General features: G+C 45.6%; 1 protein-coding gene across 1 annotated transcript in view; it reads right to left on the reverse strand.

The window, feature by feature from the left end:
• The window catches only part of RAD9B (RAD9 checkpoint clamp component B), a 303639-nt gene that overhangs the window by 148683 nt on the left and 133699 nt on the right, over positions 1–21257 (reverse strand). Inside the window, exon 4 of the mRNA XM_069212708.1 lies at positions 886–985. Coding sequence (XP_069068809.1) covers positions 886–985 — 100 coding nt within the window. The remainder of the gene's footprint in view (positions 1–885; positions 986–21257) is intronic.

A 21257-nucleotide genomic window follows, 5' to 3' on the forward strand; every position in this document is an offset into this window, starting at 1 on the left:
GTCTCGCATTTGCTCGAGTTAGAGCTATACGCGTTGCAAAGAAGAAAAAAAACGCAGCGTACTCGCACTATGCAGCGCAATCATGCTGCGTGGAAAATAAACAGATAAAGTAGTCTGGTCTCCCTGCTGAAAACATCGAGCCTCGTATGTTTTTAGTACTTTACCGGTGCTGTTTAGGTAGGCTAAACACCGGAAAAGGCATGACGTATGCATACCTTTCACAAATGAAAGCATGCGGATTTTAAAAGGCAAGCCCACGAACCAATGTATGTGACTGACGTGACATGGGCGTGGTTGGAAGCCCAACGAGAGATTACAGAACTGGACAGAGCGCTTTGCGCTCGCCCATAAAAAGGACATTTTATTATGAAAAACGTCAGAAGAGAACTGTCACTATGATTCCTAAAAGCAAAAGGGTCAGCAACAGGTCAATCGTTTGCTACTGAAATTATGGTTGCAAAGCCTTGGTACATATGGTACCAATTAGCAATTTGTAAGGAAAGCTCAAAAGATGCCCCTTTCAAATGTGAATCCTTAACCATTTCTACACACATTTTACGAGCAATAAAGGTTGACTATCTCATAAAATGGGGTTAGTACAGTGGACAAACTTTATTTCTACTTTAGCAAATAGGGGGGTTTGCAATCGGTCAAAAGCTGTGTACATCTGCCCCTTCTGAGCACAAATAATGTTTACAGATGTAAAAACAGTCAAAGGTTCAACCTCCTCTGTGAGTTCAGAAAACAATAGCTGAGATGGAAGCAAGTAAATAATAGTGTAGGAAATTCAGACAGCTGAACAACGCTTGGTATCTACTGCTATATGCTCCTCTGTCAGTCTCATGGCTTATAGTGCTGAAGAAAACTGAAAATAAAAATTCTTACTTTGATTGCACTTTGAGTATATTAGGACACATATGTTTGCTGAAAACGGCTTGTAATGGCTCACAGTCTTGAAAGGTCAAGTTATGAGTTTTAGTAATACCTGCAAAGATAACAGATAAGAAACTGTTTTGCAAACTTCCCATTAAATTAACATGACCAATGACATATTTACCACACATTTAAAAGAAATGAAAATAAATTGTTACAGCTTTTCGTTAAAGCGACATGAGGTATAATACAAGAGAGATTGTTATATGGGATTATCTTTTTTGTACTCAAGACATTTTTTAAAGTGGTCTTGTTTTCTCATCTACACAGCCATGTCAAATCAATACGATTTTACAAAGAGAAGACATAATTCTATTATTTGTCAAGAACAAGAAGCAAGAAATAGGTAGCTTGGAATACCAGCGTTTACTGAATGCCAAGTCACCTGGATTCACTCTGGACACCAACCTCACCCTCACAGAATACACTGCCCAAAACACAAAGATGCAATGGTACCAGCTTCCTCTTCCAAAGAAACTAAAACCATTTATCCCAGAAAGTAATGCCAGAACTGCAGTTCAGGCCCTCATACTCTCACATCTGACTGGTGGTAACGCCCGGCTTCATAGACTCCAAAACACCACACTTGTACCCATTAAGGGTTTCCTACAAGCTGCAGCACATCTCGCCCAGGTGAACAAACAAAATGTACAAGTTACTTACCTTCTGTAACAAAATATCTGGTAGAGACATATTCTAGTTGCAGATTCCTTACCTTAGAATTTCCCCCAAGTGTCAGATTGGATCCAGAGATTTTTCTTCGAGCAATACCCTTGCACGTCGGTAGGTGACGTTGGTCGACTCCGCGGGCGTCGTTGGCACCGTAGTCGCGATGATGACGTTGGGAGTAGTACATAGACGCTGCCTCGGCCCAGTGACGTCAGTTTCTTTTAACAACTTTCCACACCAAAGCGCAGAGCCGCTGATAACACTGAGATTGGTGCGCCAGAGCTAAGGACCTGAAGGGGGGATCACTGTCCCTAGAAATCAGTTTGCAAGCAGGGAGGATGGGTGGGTCAGTAAGGAATCGGCAACTAGAATATGTTTCTACAAGATATTTCGTTACCAAAGGTAAGTAACTTGTACATCTGACAGAGACTTCAAGTTGCAGATTCCTTACCTCAGAATAGATACCCAAGCAATGCCATCCTCGGTGGTGGGCTGCGAACCAAGATCATAACAGGAAGTCCTACAGGACAGAACGACCAAAGTAGCCGCCCCGACAGACCTGACTCTCCAAGCAGTAGTTTTAGCAAATGTGTGCAGGGACGCCCACGTAGCTAGCTGCCTGGCAGATATCCAGGACAGGAACTCTGCGTGCTAACGCAGTGGAAGCAGCAGTCGCTTTGGTGGAGTGAGCATGCAAGTCCTCAGGGAGTTGCTTCTTTGCCAAAGCGTAGATCATCGTGATGCAAAGAAGTACCCATCGAGAGATGGTACATTTTTGCACCACCTTCCCTTTCTTCGCACCCAGATACCCAACAAAGAGTTGATAGTCCAAAGGGAAATCTTTAGTACGATTAAGATAGAACGCCAATGCTCTTTTTGGGTCCAGACGGTGAAGTCTCTCCTCCTCATGAGAAGGATGTGGGGTTGCATAAAAAGTAGGCAGAGTGATGGACTGGCCTACATGAAAAGGCGTAACCACCTTTGGAAGGAAGGAAGCCTTAGTGCACAACACCACTTTGTCAGGGTGCACAGACAAGTATGGAGGTTTGGACGAAAGGGCCTGAAGCTCACTCACCCTGCGAGCAGAAGTGATGGCAACAAGAAAGACAATTTTGAAGGTGAGGTGCCGTAAGGGACAATTGTGCATTGGCTCAAAGGAAGTACACATTAAATAAGTAAGGACAAGGTTGAGGTCCCATTGAGGCATGATAAATGGAGTGGGAGGAAATAAATGGGTGAGACCTTTTAGGAATCTACTCACAATAGGAGATGTAAAAAGTGAATGCTGATCGGGTGACCTAAGAAAGGCCAAAATGGCAGATAAATACCCTTTAAGAGTGCCCAAAGCAGGGCCCTACTGGGCCAAAGAAAGAATGAACAAAAGAACCTCAGATAGAGGGGCAGAGAGGGGTTCAACAGATTTGTTGGTGCACCATGCCACAAATTTATGCTGACAGGCATATACCGTTTTGGTGGAGGGACGCCTGGCTGCCAGGATAACATCACAGACTTCGGGTGGAAGATCAAAAGTCGTCAACTGTCGCCCCTCAATCTCTCTACGCATGAAAGCGGAGATTGGACGGGTTTGGGTGGAGATCCGTCCCCTGCTGCTGCGACAAAGGATCCGCCCGAAGAGCCAGTCTGATTAGAGGATCAATGGCCATGCTCAATAGCTCTGGATACCATATTCTCCGTGCCCAGTCCGGAGGCACCAAGATGACTTGGGCCTGGTCGTTCGTGATCTTCTTGATGACTCTGGGCAGAAGTGACATAGGCAGAAAGGAGGCCGGAGTTCCACTCAAGATGAAAAGTGTCTCTGAGCGAGTGCCGCCTTGGAAACTCCAACGCACAAAACATCTGACATTGCACGTCCTCTGTGGAGGCAAACAGATCTAACCAAGGCTCTCCCCACTGCTGAAAGAGACCGTGCGCCACCTCCGAATGGAGACACCATTCGTGATCGACTGTGCATTGACGGCTGAGTTCATCCGCTCTGGCGTTGAAAGAACCCACCAGATGTTGTAGGAAAATGGTTCCCTGTTGCAGTTGCCTGTGGCATAGGTAAGTCACTGATGCCAGTGCTGGATTTATTAAAAAATGCACAGAGAGGGCATCTTAGAGATGCCCCCTGTATTTTACCCAACCCTTCAGTGCAGGACTGACTGGACTGTGCCAGCCTGCCACTAAGACGAGTTTCTGACCCCATGGGGTGAGAGCCTTTGTGCTCTCTGAGGCCAGAAACAAAGCCTGCCCTGGGTGGAGGTGCTTCACACCCTGCAGGAAATGTAACACCTAGCAGTGAGCCTCAAAGGCTCAGGCTTCATTTTACAATGCCCCAGGCACTCCAGCTAGTGGAGACGCCCACCCCCTGGACACAGCCCCAACTTTTAGTGGCAAGTCCGGAGGAGATGAGTAGCGGTGTCTCTAGACATAGAGAAAGCTTTCGACACTTTGGGCTGGCTCTTCTTGATGGCGGCGCTGAACCAAATAGGGTTTGGGGAAATATTCACTAAAGTGGATTAACATCTTGTATACTGACCCTATCGCCTGGGTTAAAACGGACGGAATAATATCAGACGGGTTTCCTGTTGGTAGGGGCACGAGACAGGGATGCCCACTGTCGCTACTTCTGTTTGCCCTGGAGATTGAGCCGCTAGCGGCACAGCTCCGAGGGAGAGCCCGAGAATGGGGTATATTGGACGGGAATAGTAATCAGATTATCTCAACACCTATATGCGGATGATGCGCTGATATATTTGTGCAATTGCACAGCTGCACTTCCGGGTTCGCTGCAGTTACTGGGCCTATTTGGAGATTTATCGGGTTTATGAGTAAATTGGTCCAAGTCCTGCTAGTTCCCACTAGCGCCGACACCGGAGGGACTCCGCTCCACTACCTCGACACATGCACTCCCATGGTCGTACATTACCTTTAAATACCTAGGCATACAAATATACCATAATACCGCCGACCTGAGGGAGGGCAACTTAGGACGCACACTTAGATCAATTAGAGGATCTTTGCCTTTCTGGCGATCGCTCCCGTTTTCGCCCATGGGAAGGGTGGCAATCGCTAAGATGATTATACTTCTGCGACTGCTATATCACTTCTCTGCACTACTGCTATTAGTCCCCCGCAATTTTTTGCGTAAATAGCCTCACAACTGATTTAATATGGGGTGGAGGCCGTCGGCGTGTGGCATTGGCAGCCACGCATTTACCGCTTGAACTAGGCGGGCTGGGTACCCGCACTATGAACTCTATTATGCAGCTGCACAGATACAATGGACTTGGCGTTGGACACAGGATCCCCCAAACTCAGAGGCGACATTGGTACATGCCAACCTAGGACACACAGATGTGTTGAAATGGTTGATGGATCACAAGTCCAACAGGTCAGCATAATATCCTGATGTACGTAGCTCGTTGGTGCTGGCACCAATATATACTTGGCGGAAACCAGACCCGTCCATACTCACCTCGGATTGCTCTCCTATCCATCCAAGGGATTTTAAAATTGACCAGACAACATAAGCTGCATCTATGGCCTGTGAGAGGCAAAGAATCGAGGACATACTCACAGAAGGCCCCATTATGACTTATGCTGAACTTACGTCAGCATATGAAGTGGAACAAGGATGGTTCCTGACATATTGTGCACTACAACTCACACGCCGTACACGGTGATGGGGGACAAGGAACCTCCGACATCTCCTCTCCTGCATGAACTATTATCTAGCCCAGGATGCTAATGCAGCATATCCCAGATATACTAAGCCTTACTTGGCAGCCCGGAGGTAGCTCAACCCAAAGCGAAGGCCAGGTGGGACGGGGTTCTACCTGCACCGCTGACACAACAAGCATGGGGCACTGCACTTAGTTTGACACGCGAAGTATCTCATAGTCCCAGATATCGATTTACACAATTCAATTATCTACATCAAACGTACCTGTCCCCGCACAGCCTAAAACGCATATACCCTCAATCCAGTCAGGAGTCCCCAAGATGTGGCAACTCAGACGCCACCTTCTATCATATGACGTGGGAATGCCTGCCGGTATTTCGGGTCTGGCAAGACATAACTGCGCTGACTGCTGAACTGCTTGGGCATCCGCTCTCCCCCACACCTGAATCATGTTTACTGGGTATCTGCCCAAAATCAAAAAGGGAAGAAACAAGTACAAAGGCGCAATGAGTTGGCATTTATATTGTTCAAACGCCTAATAGCGATGCAATGGAAGGCACCAAATGTGCCGGATACCCGTCACTGGATGAGAGACATGTTAAAATGGGCGAGAGCGGAGGCACAAGTGCTGCACTCATTCCGGGATAGAGGGATGCAAATTAGAGAGCTAGATATTTGGGACACTCTAGTTACTTCACTTGTAACTAAAGATGACACTCGTCTACCATGACTCCGAAGGCTGTGCCAACCCACACACACCCTATCTGAAATATACAAAAAGATAACTGACACGTCACCTTACGCCCCAGGCATCACAGTGGCAACCGGCTGAGCGAAGTACCACGAGACATATATCCGGACACCAACTCAATCGTCACTCATAAACATATCACATGGCGCATATAGTATACATAGACACACAATAGACAATACACAATGGCCACAGCGGCCCGGTCCCGGATCAATCTCAATCATAACGCGACACAGAGAACATAGTACAGGTAGATCTCATAACGATCGGCAGACCTAGAAGGCCTATTTCAGAGTTATCCTCAACTATTTTCAGCTAACCAACAAAGTAAGGATTCTACAGCACACCAGGATACACTATTGGCAGGGGAACAACCCCCCCTCCATCTTCATCTTCATCTTCATCTTCATCCTCAACTCCATATCCATCTTTTCCCATTTCTCCTTTCCGCTTGACCCGGCACTCCCCTGTGCCCATCCCCCCGCCAGTATCATCCCATAGGCTATAAAAACCACTACTGTTCAGCTGATCACATCTTGCTGTATTACTCTTGAACGCCTTCCAGACCTTCCCACACCGCTTATGTCTTTCTTTCTTTTTTCTCCTCTTCTACTTACTTTTCCTCTCTCCCTATATTCTCGAATTATATGTTGCAATATGGATAAGGCAGCGTCAAGGCGCTCAATTGTATACAATGTTGTGTTCTCAATACTAATAAAGATTTAAAAACAAAAAAAAACTCCGGAGGAGATAATGAGAAAAACAAGGAGGAGTCACCATCCAGCCAGGACAGCCCCTAAGGTGTCCTGAGCTGAGGTGACCCCTGCCTTAGGAAATCCTCCATCTTGTTTTGGAGGATTCCCCCAATAGGATTAGGGATGCGCCCCCCTCCCCACAGGAAGGAGGCACAAGAGGCCATTGGCTACTGCCCCCCAGACCTAAACACACCCCTAAATTGAGTATTTAGAGGCGAACCTGAACCCAGGAAACTAGATTCCTGCAACCTGAAGAAAGAAGAAGGACTTCTGACCTGAAAGCCCTGCAGAGAGGATGGAGACGACAACTGACTTGGCCCCAGCCCTACCGGCCTGTCTCCTGACTCAGAGAACCTGCACAGTGACGCATCCAGTGGGACCAGCGACCTCTGAGGACTCAGAGGACCGACCTGCACCTAAAGGACCAAGAAACTCCAGAGGACAGCGGCTCTGTCCAAAACTACAACCAAGAAACCACCTTTAAAGAAGACTTCAGCCTCACTCAGGAAGCATGAGTCTTCACACTCTGCACCCGACGCCCCCTGTTCGTGTTCAGAAGAACCAACACTGCAGAGAGGATCCCCAGGTGACTCCAACGACGTGGACACCCTGAGTCGACCTCCCTGCACCCCCACAGCGATACCTGCAGAGAGGATCCAGAGGCTCCCCCTGACCGCAACTGCCTGGTAACAAAGGAACCCGACGCCTGGGCACAGGACTGCACCCACAGCCCCCAGGACCGAGAGGAACCAACCACCGGTGCAGGAGTGACCAGCAGGCGACCCTCATCCTAGCCCAGTCGGTGGCTGGCCCAAGAAGTCCCCCTGTGCCCTGCCTGCATCACCCCCGGGTCCCTCCATTGACTTCAACACAAAACCCGACACCTTGTTTACATACTGCACCCGGCCGCGAATATGTGATTGAATAACTAGGTCCTAAACAACTATAGCCTAAACCACTACTGCTAAACAAATAAAAAGTCTCCACAACTAAGTACTGAACAACTACTATCTACACAACAATTGTGCCTGAATAAAAACAAAAATAAAACCTTACCTTAAAATTAGTTGTTCATGCAACTGTTATTCAGTCACAATTGTTGTTTAGACAGTAGTTGTTCAGTACTTAGTTATAGAGACTTTTTAGTTGTTTAGCAGTAGTGGTTCAGGCAAGTAGTGGTTTAGACCTAGTTGTTCAGGATGTTTCCCCCCGGCCGCCCCTGTGCCACTGACAGTGTATTTTGTGTGCCTATTTGGGACCCCTCCAGTGCTCTACGAAACCCCAATGGTCTTCTCCCCGAGGACGCAGGTAGTTACCTGCTAGCAGACTGGAACCCGAGGACCCCTGTTCTCCATAGGCGCCTTTGTTATTTGGGCCCTGCTTTGACCTCTGCACCTGACTGGCCCTGTGTTGCTGGTGCTGGGTGTTTGGGGTTGACTTGAACCCCCAACGGTGGGCTGCCTATGCCCAGGAGACTGAACTTGTAAGTGCTTTACTTACCTGAGATACTTACCTCCCCCAGGAACTGTTGATTTTTGCACTGTGTCCACTTTTAAAATAGCTTATTGCCATTTTTGCCAAAATAATTGTGTACATTACTGTTGTAATTCAACATTCCATACTTACCTGTGTGAAGTACCTTACAATTTATGTACTTACCTAAATTCTCAATCTTGTGGTTCTAAAGTAAATTAAGAAAATAATATTTTTCTATATAAAAACCTATTGGCCTGGAGTTAAGTCTTTGAGTGTGCGTTCTCATGTATTGCCTGTGTGTGTACAACAAATGCTTAACACTACCCTCTGATAAGCCTACTGCTTGACCACACTACCACAAAATAGAGCATTAGAATTATCTCTTTTTGCCACTATCCTACCTCTAAAGGGAACCCTTGGACTCTGTGCACACTATTTCTTACTTTGAAATAGTATATACAGAGCCAACTTCCTACAAGGAGTCATTCTAAATTTTATCAGTATTTCTTTTATGTTGGCTTGATTGGGAGTTGAAGAGTATAAGTAAACCATTGGCAAATAATTAAAACTGCCAACCACTTTTGTCTCACTCCACATAACACCCACTCCAAATTTGGCAAAGGTTTTGTATTATCATATACCACAATATTAAAAATGTGTCTCCTGATCGCAACTGGAAGAATGATCCAATAGTCTTATGTAAGAAATGCTACTTTGTCTTTGTCACTATTACTGATAAAAATGAGTTTCCTGTAATAAAAATGGAAAAAGTTGTTCTCAACCTTGATGGACTTGAGCTGAATCACCTTCCTCAGAGATTGCCACTCATTCTGAAATCTTGAACATAGACACTATAGTATGAGGTCTTAAACCTTCCTTGGAACTCTTTGGGCTCTTCCAATGGCAAGGGCCATCTGTGCTTTTTTTTAAGAACATATTTAGAAATAAGTCTTGTTTCTACCTCAATGATTTCAGCATTATTCTCAATTGTTTCCAGAATACCAAGTAGATTTAATCTATGTGATCAGTTTTCAAGGTCTTCTATCTTGGATCAGGTAGCTTTCATCTCTTTTTGTAATGAGGATAAAGATTATTGATATCTTATATATGCATCTTCTATAACCAATACTCTCTGTTCCAGAGCCTCACATCTGCCACTTAAACCTTGAAGTCTTTTATGAATAGTCTCCCGCTTCAACTCTATTTTAGCCACAATGTGTACCTGGGCCGCTTTCATCTCTTGTTTATTGATGGCACGTTTTTGCAATAAGGCTGGAAGTGTCAATTATTGCTAATAATCCAATATCTGTGATTGCCCTTTTACTGTTTCCATTGACACTACTAATTCTATTCTGTGGCACCCCAGGGTGTGGAGGGTTATCCATTCCTCACTATCTCTTAGAAATGTTTGTTTGGTTATCCTGCATCAGAAACATTTGCTAGACTTTGATCTATAAATTGGACACAGGGTGAGTCCAGCAATATTTAATCCTGAAATAGTTGAAGAAGATGCTTTAGGGCTATCAATTCAATATTGTATGTTCTCCTTTATCTGCATATTCCTGTTGTGTTTTAGTTTGGCTTAAATGCCCAGAACTAGAGGCTTCAGCGTCTCAGATGCCGACCTTTCAACAAGCTCTACTCTGTTTGTGCTACTGGCCACAACTGCTTGGGGGAGGCAAGGGCCTACCCCGTCTGAGGCAATGCAACAGTTTCTGAAGACTCCAGAGTCAGGTGAAGTATTGAGGGTCTGTTTGTTTTAATACTGGATTACGTGCCCTATTGAGTGACATTCCATTTCTGGTACTTAATTTTGGCCTGCTGTGTGTTCCTGAGCAGTGCCTTCAGATAGGCTGGATTCTGGTTGATTGTGAAAATAAGGTCTAGAGCAGGAATAGTATATCTGGCAGATCGCACTTTTCCCACCAGATACAGCTTTATTCAGAATATTTGGAGATGCAGATGAGTTAACTTTTATCGTAGTTTATTGGTGATATAATATATTCCCCTGGATTTAAGTCCTTATATTCTTTCTTATATCAATTATTCAGTGTGCTGTGCTAACAAAATTAGAAATTTAGGGGTCAAAGTTACCCCGTCGAAAGACCGCGGGGGTCATTTCGACTTTCCCGCTGGGCCGGCGGGCGACCGCCAAAAGATCGCCCGCCGGCCCAGCGGGAAAGGCCCTGTAACAATGAAGCCGGCTCCGAATGGAGCCGGCGGAGTTGCAGGGGTGCGACGGGTGCAGTTGCACCCGTCGCGATTTTCACTGTCTGCAGTGCAGACAGTGAAAATCCTTGTGGGGCCCTGTTAGGGGGCCCCTGCACTGCCCATGCCAGTGGCATGGGCAGTGCAGGGGCCCCCAGGGGCCCCACGACACCCGTTCCCGCCATCCTGTTCCTGGCGGTAAAAACCGCCAGAAACAGGATGGCGGGAAGGGGGTCGGAATCTCCATGGCGGCGCTGCAAGCAGCGCTGCCATGGAGATTCAGCCCAGCCAGGGGTATTCCGGCAGGAAACCGCTGGATCCCCTTTTCTGACCGCGGCTTTACCGCCACGGTCAGAATGGGCACTGAAGCACCGCCAGCCTGTTGGCGGTGCTTCCGCGTCCCTCCACCCTGGCGGATTGGAATGAGGCCCTATGGTACCAACTACAACTGTCCAGTTTCAATGATAATCTAATGAATAATTTTGTGTTTAGGTAAAATCATGAGTGCTCCTTTTTCACCCATCTGCATGCTGTTTTTAGGTCTGGAATTGGTCTGTATTACTGGTTATCTTCTTTCATTCGCACTAGGAAGTGGCAGGAATTTCTGCCACAAAGGGTCGAGTTCCATTGTATGTTCTTGTAGTAAAGTTTGGACTGCAGTTGGGATGGGTGAAAGAGAGCAAGCTTTTCTGAAGGAATAACAGGGAGAAGGTATATAAACTTCAGTGTACATGTAATCTTTCCCAATATTCAACCCCTGCAGGACTTTTGCTATGTTTTACCATTCTTCTAGATGATTCAAAAGATTCCCTCTTTCTAGGGGAAAAGCCACAGGAGGGAGAAGAGAGAAGACTTTGTTGGCTTGGGGCTTCCTTGCCACAGTTTTTTTTCTGCCTGTATTTCATAGGAAGAGGCAGCTTTCAGACCCGATCTCCTTATTGAGATCAGTATAATAACTGACCGCATGCCTGGGGTCCTGCATATGCTCTTGGTCCTATTCTTTTGTTGGATGGGCTAGGGGTTAAAAGGTGGACAGAGTGAAAGATCTGCCAAGATAAAAGGGGTCTACGCTTTTGGCAGGAAACCACTTTAGTTCTAAGGACAAGCTTGTCCGGGAAGAAACAAGTAAATTGCATGTGTACGCTAAGGGCCTGCAGAAGTAAAAGAAACCAATTTTTTTTTACTTAGTGTCAATTACCATAATGGACAACTATAGGCGGGTTTAAACAGAGTGCCTATTAAAAAATGTGAGAACCTGGATCAAGTCCATTTGGGGCATGACGAAAGGAGATGCAGAAAACATATTTGTCAGTCATTTCAAAAACTGCATAATTACCAGAAATTTGGAAACAGAAGGTTGATCTGGTAGGCACAGAAAAGCTGAAAGAGCTGCTATATACTCCTTGCCCGTCTGGAAAGTGCTCAGATGTTTCCACAAAATCCTCATGAAGGTGTAAGCTCTGGTGGTTTGGATGCAGTACCTGCCCCTCGGACTAGGAGAGGAGGTCTAGTCCTAGAGGAAGCAGAGCAAGGCAAAAGGTGCACGAGGTTGTATACCAAGCCCTTCTCAGTTAATCGCAGTTGATTAGGTCAGCTTGGGTCTGGTTTTGACAAATCTCACACAGCACTTGAGGAATCAGGGGCACTGGAGGAAAAGTGTAGGGAAGTGAAACACATCACCTAAGGCTCCCTGCCATGGATACTGGAGGGCACAGAACATCAGGCAGCCAAGAGGTCCACTTGAGGTGTGCAGGATGGATGACGAATAGCAGAATGCGCTTAAATAATGATAAAACTGAGTTGCTGATCCTGGGACATAAGTCTGGCCCTCCTCAGACTTTGGAGATTGATGGTTCCAGAGGAGTGATACCGGCCCCTAGTGAGAATATCAAAAGCCTAGGGATATGGCTTGACCCATCTCTCTCAATGAATCAACACGCCAAATATATATCCGGTATCTGCTTTGCCCTCTTAAGAATTCTTAGAAAGGTTTTGCATATTCTTCTGCCGGTAGCCAAAAGGCTTATTGTCCAAGCTCCTATTATTTCCAGATTAGACTACAGTATGGAAATAGTCTCTTTGCCGGATCGCCTTTATGTGTTAAGAATAAACTACAAAGAGTTCAAAATGCGGCAGCGTGTGTTTTGTTAGAAATACCCAGAAAGAATTCTGTAAAGGCAGGACTGAATCTACTTCACTGGCTCCCCGTAGACCGTCGTATTAGGTTTAAGGTTTTATGCTATATACACAGATCCCTCCATAACAGGGGTCCCCATATTCTAAGAACTATCTCTTCTCCTTGCAAACCTAAAAGAGTTGAGGTCAGCCTCAGGGTTCCTTGTTAACCTCCCCAGAATTAAGAAATCCAGATGGGGAGGTGCAACTCTTGCTTACCAGGGGGCCAAACTTTGTAACTCTCTTCCCATTGGCCTTCGTATGACGACCAATGAACTTAAATTTCGGAAATCTTTAAAAACTTTAATGTTCAAGGTTTAAGTTTCCCTCTCCCCCCTGCACTGGTCCACAGTCCTCTAGCGCTGGGAAGCCAGTCGGTAGCCACGCGCTCTATAAATAATATAACATAACATAACATATTCAGGTTCCACGAGGGAGGAGGAGGTCTGAATGGAGGAAATACCCTGAAAAGTCCTTTCAAAAACCGTTTGATTAATCTAGAGGAATACAGCAAAGGTGAAGAGTCTGAACGCCTGTATGATGCTATTGCCGCCAGATGCACCTTTATGGAGGAATGCGCCAGGCCTGATTGCGCTAAATGCAATAATTAAGGCAATAAGTGTTCCGGTGGTGAGGACAGTGGATCAATTTGCCGCTGGTGACACCAGAAACAAAATCTTTTCCACTTGCAAGAATAAGCCTTATTAGTGCTATCTGCTCTAGCTCTGGACAAAATGTCCCTACATTCCTGTGGGATATTCAGATGTGCAAACTCCCTGTGCTCAGGAGCCATGCTGACAATAGCATCGACTGAGGGTCCAGGTGTGATATTTGCCCTTTGTTCATTGTTAGTAAGTGCAGAGACGGTTTCCGCGGAATGTGAGGCTTCATTGATAGAAGAAGAAGCTCTGCAAACCAGTGCTGGCAAGGCCAGTACGGAGCTATCAATATCAGGGTGCACAGCTCTGCCCTTCATCTTCGTGAGGACTCTTGGGATCAATGGAATTGGAGGAAAGGCGTAAGCAAAGATGCCTGACCAAGCTATGGAAAACGCATTTCCCCAAGATCCCTTTTGGAGATGCCAGCTTGTGAAGTACTGGCCTTTGGTGTTCCACTTGCTGGCGAACAGGTAAAGTTTGGGCGTTCCCCACTGGAAAAAGATGTAATCCACTGTGGACTGGTCCAGCTCCCGTTCGTGGCAGCTCGATCTTTGTCTGCTGAGCGAGTCTGCTATCTTGTTCTCTATCCCCGGCAGAGTCACCGCTGTGAGTCTGATGCCTTGCTGTGAGGCCCAATTCCAAATTTTTTGGGCTTCCCTGGAGAGGGTGAGAGATCTCGTGCCTCCTTGTTTGTTGAGGTAATGCATCGTAGTGGTGTTGTCTGCTCTTATTACTATGTCTGATCCCGCTATCTTCGGAAGAAAAGCCTGCAAAGAGAGATAAACTGCTCAGAGCTCTAGCAGATTGATGTGCCTCGCCCTCAACTCTAGTGCCCACTTGCCACTTACTAGAAGATCTTGCAAAACGGCTCCCCAGCCCTCCAGAGAGGCATCTGTAGTGATACTCCACGGAGCTGGACAATGTAGAAAGGAAAGGCCGACAGACAGATGATGCTTTTGAGACCACCATGTCAGAGCTTTGACTATTGCTGGGGTTATGCTTATCTGATCTCAAAGCTTCCTGAAACCTGGAGCCATTGAAGGTTGAGTTGCTCCTGTAGCAGTCGCATTTTTAGAATCCAGAGAGGAACCAGTGGTATGCATGATGACATCATGCCCAACAAGGATTTGAAAAGGCGAACTGAAACGGAGTTTCTTCCCTGTATTGACTTTGCTAGAGTCAGTAACTTCTGTTGTCTCTCTACTGTGGGACACGCCATGGTGGATTGAGTGTCCAGGTTTGCCCCTAAAAAGGTGATACTGCGTGATGGTAGAGGTTTGGACTTCTCCCAGTTGATGGTGAGGCCTAAACTGTTGAGTAAGGAAACGCATCTTCTTGTTGATCTGCGCGCTCCTGCGTAGGTGTTTGCTTTTATCAGCCAATCATCGAGATATGAGAATATCTTGTGTTTTCTCCTCCTGAGGAAAGCTGCGATTGGCGCTAGGCATTTGGCAAATATCCTGGGAGCTGACTTTAGGCCAAAAGGGAGGACACAAAATTGAAAATGGCTTCCGGCTACCATGAATCTCTGGTACTGTCTATGGGTTGGGTGGATGGGAATGTGGAAATATGCGTCTTTTAGGTCTAGTGTAGACATGAAATCTCCCTGGTTCAGTTGCAGGAGGACATCCTGTAGGCTTATCATGCAGAACAACTGTTTTTTTTAAGTAGACGTTTAATTCTCTTAGGTCGAGTATCCGCCTCCAGTCCTTCCACTTCTTACGAATGCAAAAGAACCTGGAATACAACCCCCTTCTTCGCTGTGACAGAGGTACTTTCTCTATAGCTCCTTTGAGGAGCATCTTGTTGAGCTCCCTCTTGAGCTGTTCTGGATACCTTGATGGAGTCCTGCAAAGAGGATTGGAGGGAGGTAGTTGGATAAACTCCAGAGTGTGGCCCTGTTTCACTAATTGGAGGACCCACTAGTCTGATGTGATGACTCGCCATTGCTTGAGAAACTGGGATATCTTTCTGCCTAAAACCAGAGGAGGAGGGTTGGATGTACCCGGAGCCTTGGATGTATCAGGCTCTACGAGCCAAGTCCTTAGCAGCACGAGTTGAGCGTCCCCTAGTGCCAGATCTACCATAAGCTGCTTGTGGTGCTTGTCTTTGTGGGTGGTATTGACGGAACTTCTGAGAGGAGGAAGGATAGGTTGAGTATCTATATTGATGATAGCCTCTTCTATATGAAGGCAGTCCACGTCCTCTAGCTCGAAAGGAAGGCTTTCAAAACTGGAGAGTCTCTAACGATCTTGCTGTATCCATGTCGGATTTGATAGATTGTAAGGCCTCATCAATATGTTTATCAAATAATGCTTGGCCATCGAAAGGTAGGTCTAAAATCTTATTCTGTACCTCAAGCTGGAATGATGTAGCCTTTAGCCAGCCTTGTCTCCTAAGTACAGCGAACCTGAGAGCTGGCGAAATGCAGTTGTGCCTATGTCCATTGCACAGTCTATGAGCTCAGCTGATGTGCGCTGACCTTCCTGCAACGTCTTCCTTGCCTCTGATCTTCCATCCTCCGGCAACTGGTCACTATGCGGAACGATGTCTGCCCATAGCTGTCTGTCATACCTGGCTAACACTGCTAGGGAGTTAGCAGCTCTTAACACTAGGCTAGCCATCGACGAGAACCTCTTTCCAATATTGTCTAGCCGTCTACCCTCTTTGTCTGGAGGTGCAGAAATCGGAGCAGACGATTCTGGAATTCCTCTGTGCCGCCTGTGCCACCATCGAGTCTAGATGAGGATGACAAATTAGACATGCTGGGGCATCCTCTGGTGCCTTGTATTTTTTATCTAGTCGGGGCAGTACTGCTGTGACAGTAGCGGGGTTGTGCATCACTTTTAACCCTTCTTCCCATAAGTAGCTGACCAGTGGAATAAAGCACACAGATTTCTGGAACGGCTCTTTGAAATCATATAGGAAGCAATCTGTTTGCTTGGATGGCATTGGCAAAGCGAAATATTTCGCTGCTCTCTCCAGAAGATTAGGAAATCCCTTGATGTCATCTGGAGGGGAATCCACCTTTGACTGGGAAGGAGAAGGAGGAGCAGGAATAATGTATTCATCCCACTCCGAATGAGTGTCAAGGAGCTCCCCTTCTTCCTGATCACCTTCCGACATGTCAATCAATGTCCTGAGGTAAAGTCATACCCGGCGTGGCCACATTTGTTAGTGGTAATGAGATCGGTCTCTGACGTGGAGTGGTAACCCCAGAGATGGGCGACGGCAGAGGTTGCTCCCCTTGAGGAGGAAAACGCCTACTGTAATCAGCAAGCATCGCTTGGAGGTCAGATAGCAATGAGGTTGGAATGTTTGCCCCTTCCTGAGATTGTTGATCTCCTCCATAGTGCTGAGGGTCATAAGTTTCATCAAATTCGTCCTCGTCCTGATAGGTGACGTTCAATTGAGAGGAGCTATGGGCTCTTCCAAGTGGACCCTCATCGTCTGACTCTTCATCCCCCTCTAACAAGTGAACTGGTATGAGAGAGGTCACCTTACTAGGTGAGGTGTGCTTTGGGGTAAGTCTTTCTTATTTTTTATGTTGTTTTTCCCTCGTCGATGGTGTAGTCGACGGCACAGATATAGGGGGTTATTCCAACTTTGGAGGAGGTGGTAATCCGTCCCAAATGTGACGGATTTACCACCAGCCGTATTACGAGTTCCATAGGATATAATGGACTCGTAATACGACTGGTGGTATATCCGTCACTTTACCGTCACTTTTGGGACGGATTACCACTTCCTCCAAAGTTGGAATAACCCCCATAGTCTTCGTTGACGGTGGAGTCGTCGATGACGAACGCATGGAGATCTTGATCGTCGACAGCCTTACCGAAGAGTCTACCATCGACGAGGCCGTCGACGATGGTAAAGCAGATACCGTTGTTACCGTCGCCGACGATGATGAGGTGTAGATCTTCATCGAGGTTGCTCTCGTCACCGGTGGGGCACTTGTCGTTGACGATGTCGTCATAACTGTCGTCGACGGTGGAACAGTGGAAGTCGTTGTCGACTGTGGAAAAACACTCACAGACTCATCATCGACGGTACATTCTTAGCTGCAGAAGTAGATGAAGGCCTTTTGAAAGGCACAGATGGTGGTACAGAAGATGACTTCTAATGCCTTTCAGAACTGCTGGCATGACCTCTCTCCCCTTTCCTGGAAGATTTATGAGGTGAAGTAGAGGGGCTGCGGCCCTTGTAAGACCCTGAGGCAGTCTTTTTGTGGGCTTTTCTTGATTGTTGGGAAGGAGATCTTGTGTCTGATCTCGCCCTTTTTGATGACTTTTTGGATGTTGGAGAGTCATCACTATCAGAGTCAGAGACTGGATTATCTCTGTACTTAAGTTTCTGCAGCCAAATCAATAATCTGCCTTCTCTATCCTTAAGAGTCTTAGAGGAAAAAGTACGACAAACCTTACAGTCCTTGGCTGAGTTGTCTGGATAGAGGCACTATATGCAATCCTGATGAGTGTCTTCAGAATGTAGTCTTTTCTTACCACAAGTTTTGCAATTTCTACATAAACCCTTCTTCTCCTTGTCAGACATGTTGTAGGTGTTAACCCCAATCAGTCACAACAAGGTTTAGCAGAGAAAAAATAGCTTCAAGCTAATCCAAAGGTGTGAAGACAGAGCAGAGCTCTGAGGAGACTCCCTAGCACGACATGCAGTAGAAAATCTGAGGTGCTGGAGCTTCTCTCAGCAGGATTCTAGAGGGTTGTGTTGTCTGATTGGTGGATGCTCAAGTTTGGTCCTTTTTCTTAAAATGACTATGATAGAGTATTAAATTGAAGAGGCCTAGGGCCCTTCTATTAATATATTTCAACACTACTTGTGTAATTGTACCGGGGGCTCCCATCTCGACAACGGGGAATGATTCAAGCATGTGAATCTATGAAAGTTCCAATACTGGAGTAAATGTGAAGTTCTTTCCAGCAATAGTTAGCACAAATGACAGGTACACTTTGGTCCAGTTGAGTTCTGTTTATTATAAGGAAGAAACTCCAGTCACAGCTGAACACAGAAATCCCAGCTCCAGTACTCTCAAACAGCTCCAACTTAATTTAGATAAACTACAAAAACGTAATATATAATAAACGTTTACACAAGGAAATACAAAGAAAACAGAACATATCAAGAGGCAATAAGATCCTGGGAATCCAGGAAGAACGCAAACGAACTATCAACTTAATACATCGTATTTTTAGGAACAACTACAACACGAAAAAGGTTCCAGATTCTCCCTCATCCACCTTAACTGCTCCCTTGAACACCTTGACCACTTTACTAACATGTAAACGTACCTCAGTTTTCTGTCTTCCTGAAAATGAATCTCTGTCCTCCTACCCTCTCTCTCATCCTACCCCCCTCTACCAGCTCTGTCACGAGAGAGATCTTACAATACACCCTCATCTATGGTGGACATAGTTTAGTATGTGGATGGCGCTTTCTAAACTGCACAAATGGACTCATCGCAATCATAAAATGCAGCATGTACCTATACTCCTCCACCCTGAATTCCACCATGTCAAATCAATTCATATATTTCTGTTTAGCAATTTAAATAGTTTTCTTCAGCATTCTGTTAAATCTTTTGGCCATGCCATTGAACTCTGGATGGTACAGGGCACATTTCTTGTGTCTAATGCCTCTTAACTCCAAAAACTCTTTAATGATCTTGCATGTCAATTGCACTTCATTATCTGTTAAAATACTCTTGGGATTACCTTCATAGGCATACATCTCAGTCAAAAACTTCAAAACCGATGTGGTTGTGATTTTTGTGAAACTAGTTTCCGCCCGCCGGCCCAGCTGGGATGTCGAAAGGGCCACCGCAGGAGTGCAGCCGCGTTGGCGGCCTTACAGCGATTACAACTTGGTGGGCAGCGGTTGCCGCCCGCCAATGTTGTAATGAGGGCCATAGTCTGATGTCTCCTTTGTGGTGAACATCCCTGATGCAACCCACTAAGAGGCTTCCACAGCTCTATTATACCATCAGCCTGGCGTCTGTTTAGTTTTGCTTCAACAGCTCCCTGTAGACTGAACAGAATGTTCCTCATCTTGCATGAGACGGGTACTACATCTTTTTTTAAGCAGACACGATGCTTGTGCTTTTAACACACCTCACCTTTGTAGAAAACACTTCAGGATACTCTTTCATTGATAGCTCTTCTGTGGTATTCATTTTTCTGATTTGAACTTGGGGGCTTGCATTAGAATTAAGAAAACTCCATGACAACTTTTGATGAGGTCAACCTAATATCATATCCCCCTTCACAGTAACGTAAATCTTTGCAAAGGCCTCATTTCCTCAATGCTTTATGTTAGCCTCAAAATACCCAAACAAATCAATGGGTTTCCCTTGGAGTGACATCTGGATCAAGTAACTGGACTTTTCTATCAAAATGCTTAGTAAATCGGTGTTAGAAATTTGAGATAATTTAGCTCCAGAGTTCATAATCATAGAGATGCTAATGCTGTTGAGGTCCACAGTGTCAGATGGGTATTCACAACAGTTACTTGACACTCAATTTAAATGCAGAATAATATCAGGTTCATCACAAAGTGCCACCTCACTAACTTTGCTTTTAGGCTTCTCGCAGAAACACACCTCCAGCACTCTCAAACCCATAATCCCAATATTTGAATACAAATATTCTATCTCAGAATAGAATGGAGAAAACAATACAAAGAGAAAAAAGGAATATACCAACTTAACATGCACTCACAATACCACAGGAAAGTTCCAGAATCTGATGACATCCAGAAATATCCTACCACTCAGCAATTCCACTTGTCTCTCAATAAAAGTGATACTCCACTTGGGTCGGTGGGCCTCCTGCCCGAGGTAGGAAAGGCCCACAAAGTCAACATGGACACAAAGTTTTTTCACTCAAAATCAACCCTTTTTTGTAATTTAGAAGCTGTGGATTATGGACCCTAGCTCAGCCAGCGTTCAGAAAATCCTAACAAACGTGGACATTTCTGAAGCTAGACACTCAGACCAATCCCGGTTGGTGTAACTTGTATGGACCTCATGAGGTTTTCTTGCCCAGAAGCCCTTGCAAACCTCAAATCTTGGCCACAAAATACACATTTTGCTCACATTCTGTGAGGGAATGTTCAAAAATCTGGGAGGATCCACAAGTTTCTTACCATGCAGTATTCACACATCTCCCAATAAAAATGGTACCCCATTTGTGTGGGTGAGCATAGAGCCCACAATCCAAAAAGTCCCAAAGTGCAATCTGGAGACATCTGCAACATGGGTAATTCCTTGGCCGTCCAGATGGTATTGTGAAGAACATAGGATTGAAATCTGATAACCAGTTGTCATTCAAGACACAAATAAAATATGTGGTGGGCAGATGTTTCGGGTTCTACACTCACTGAAAAACCTTTTACATTTACTGTCTTTTTTGGCTAACAGTTATTCAGACTCTAATAACATTAGAGATTAGATTACGGCAATGCACTCTATTTGGGTCTGCCGGAATATCTCCTGGAGAGGGTACAGGTGATGCACAACGCAATAGATCACCTTCTTTTGAGATTGTCTGCGAGACTGAATGATTTGCACTGGCTTCTAATTAAGAAAAGAATTGTATTCAAGGTGTTGGTGTTGACACATGTGGACTTATATCAATCTGGGGCCGAATATCCTAGAGCCTGAATCAGCTTCCATTCTCCCTCACGAAATTTGAGGTTGGCTATTGAAAATGGCCCTTTTTGCTGGGTTATCCCCAGCCTTTGTGCATTCTTCCTCCTAATTTTGTCTCTGCGCAGTACACCACTGCTAATCAGTGCTAAGTGCAAGTGTTCCCTATATAAATTGTACTGTTGATTGGTTCATCCATGATTGTCATATTTGATTTACTGGTAAGTCCCTAGTAAAGTACACTAGAGGTGCCCAGGGCCTGTAACTAAAATACTACTAGTGG

The sequence above is a fragment of the Pleurodeles waltl genome, chromosome 11 (assembly GCF_031143425.1).
Source record: "Pleurodeles waltl isolate 20211129_DDA chromosome 11, aPleWal1.hap1.20221129, whole genome shotgun sequence".
NCBI classification, from domain to species: Eukaryota; Metazoa; Chordata; class Amphibia; order Caudata; family Salamandridae; genus Pleurodeles; species Pleurodeles waltl.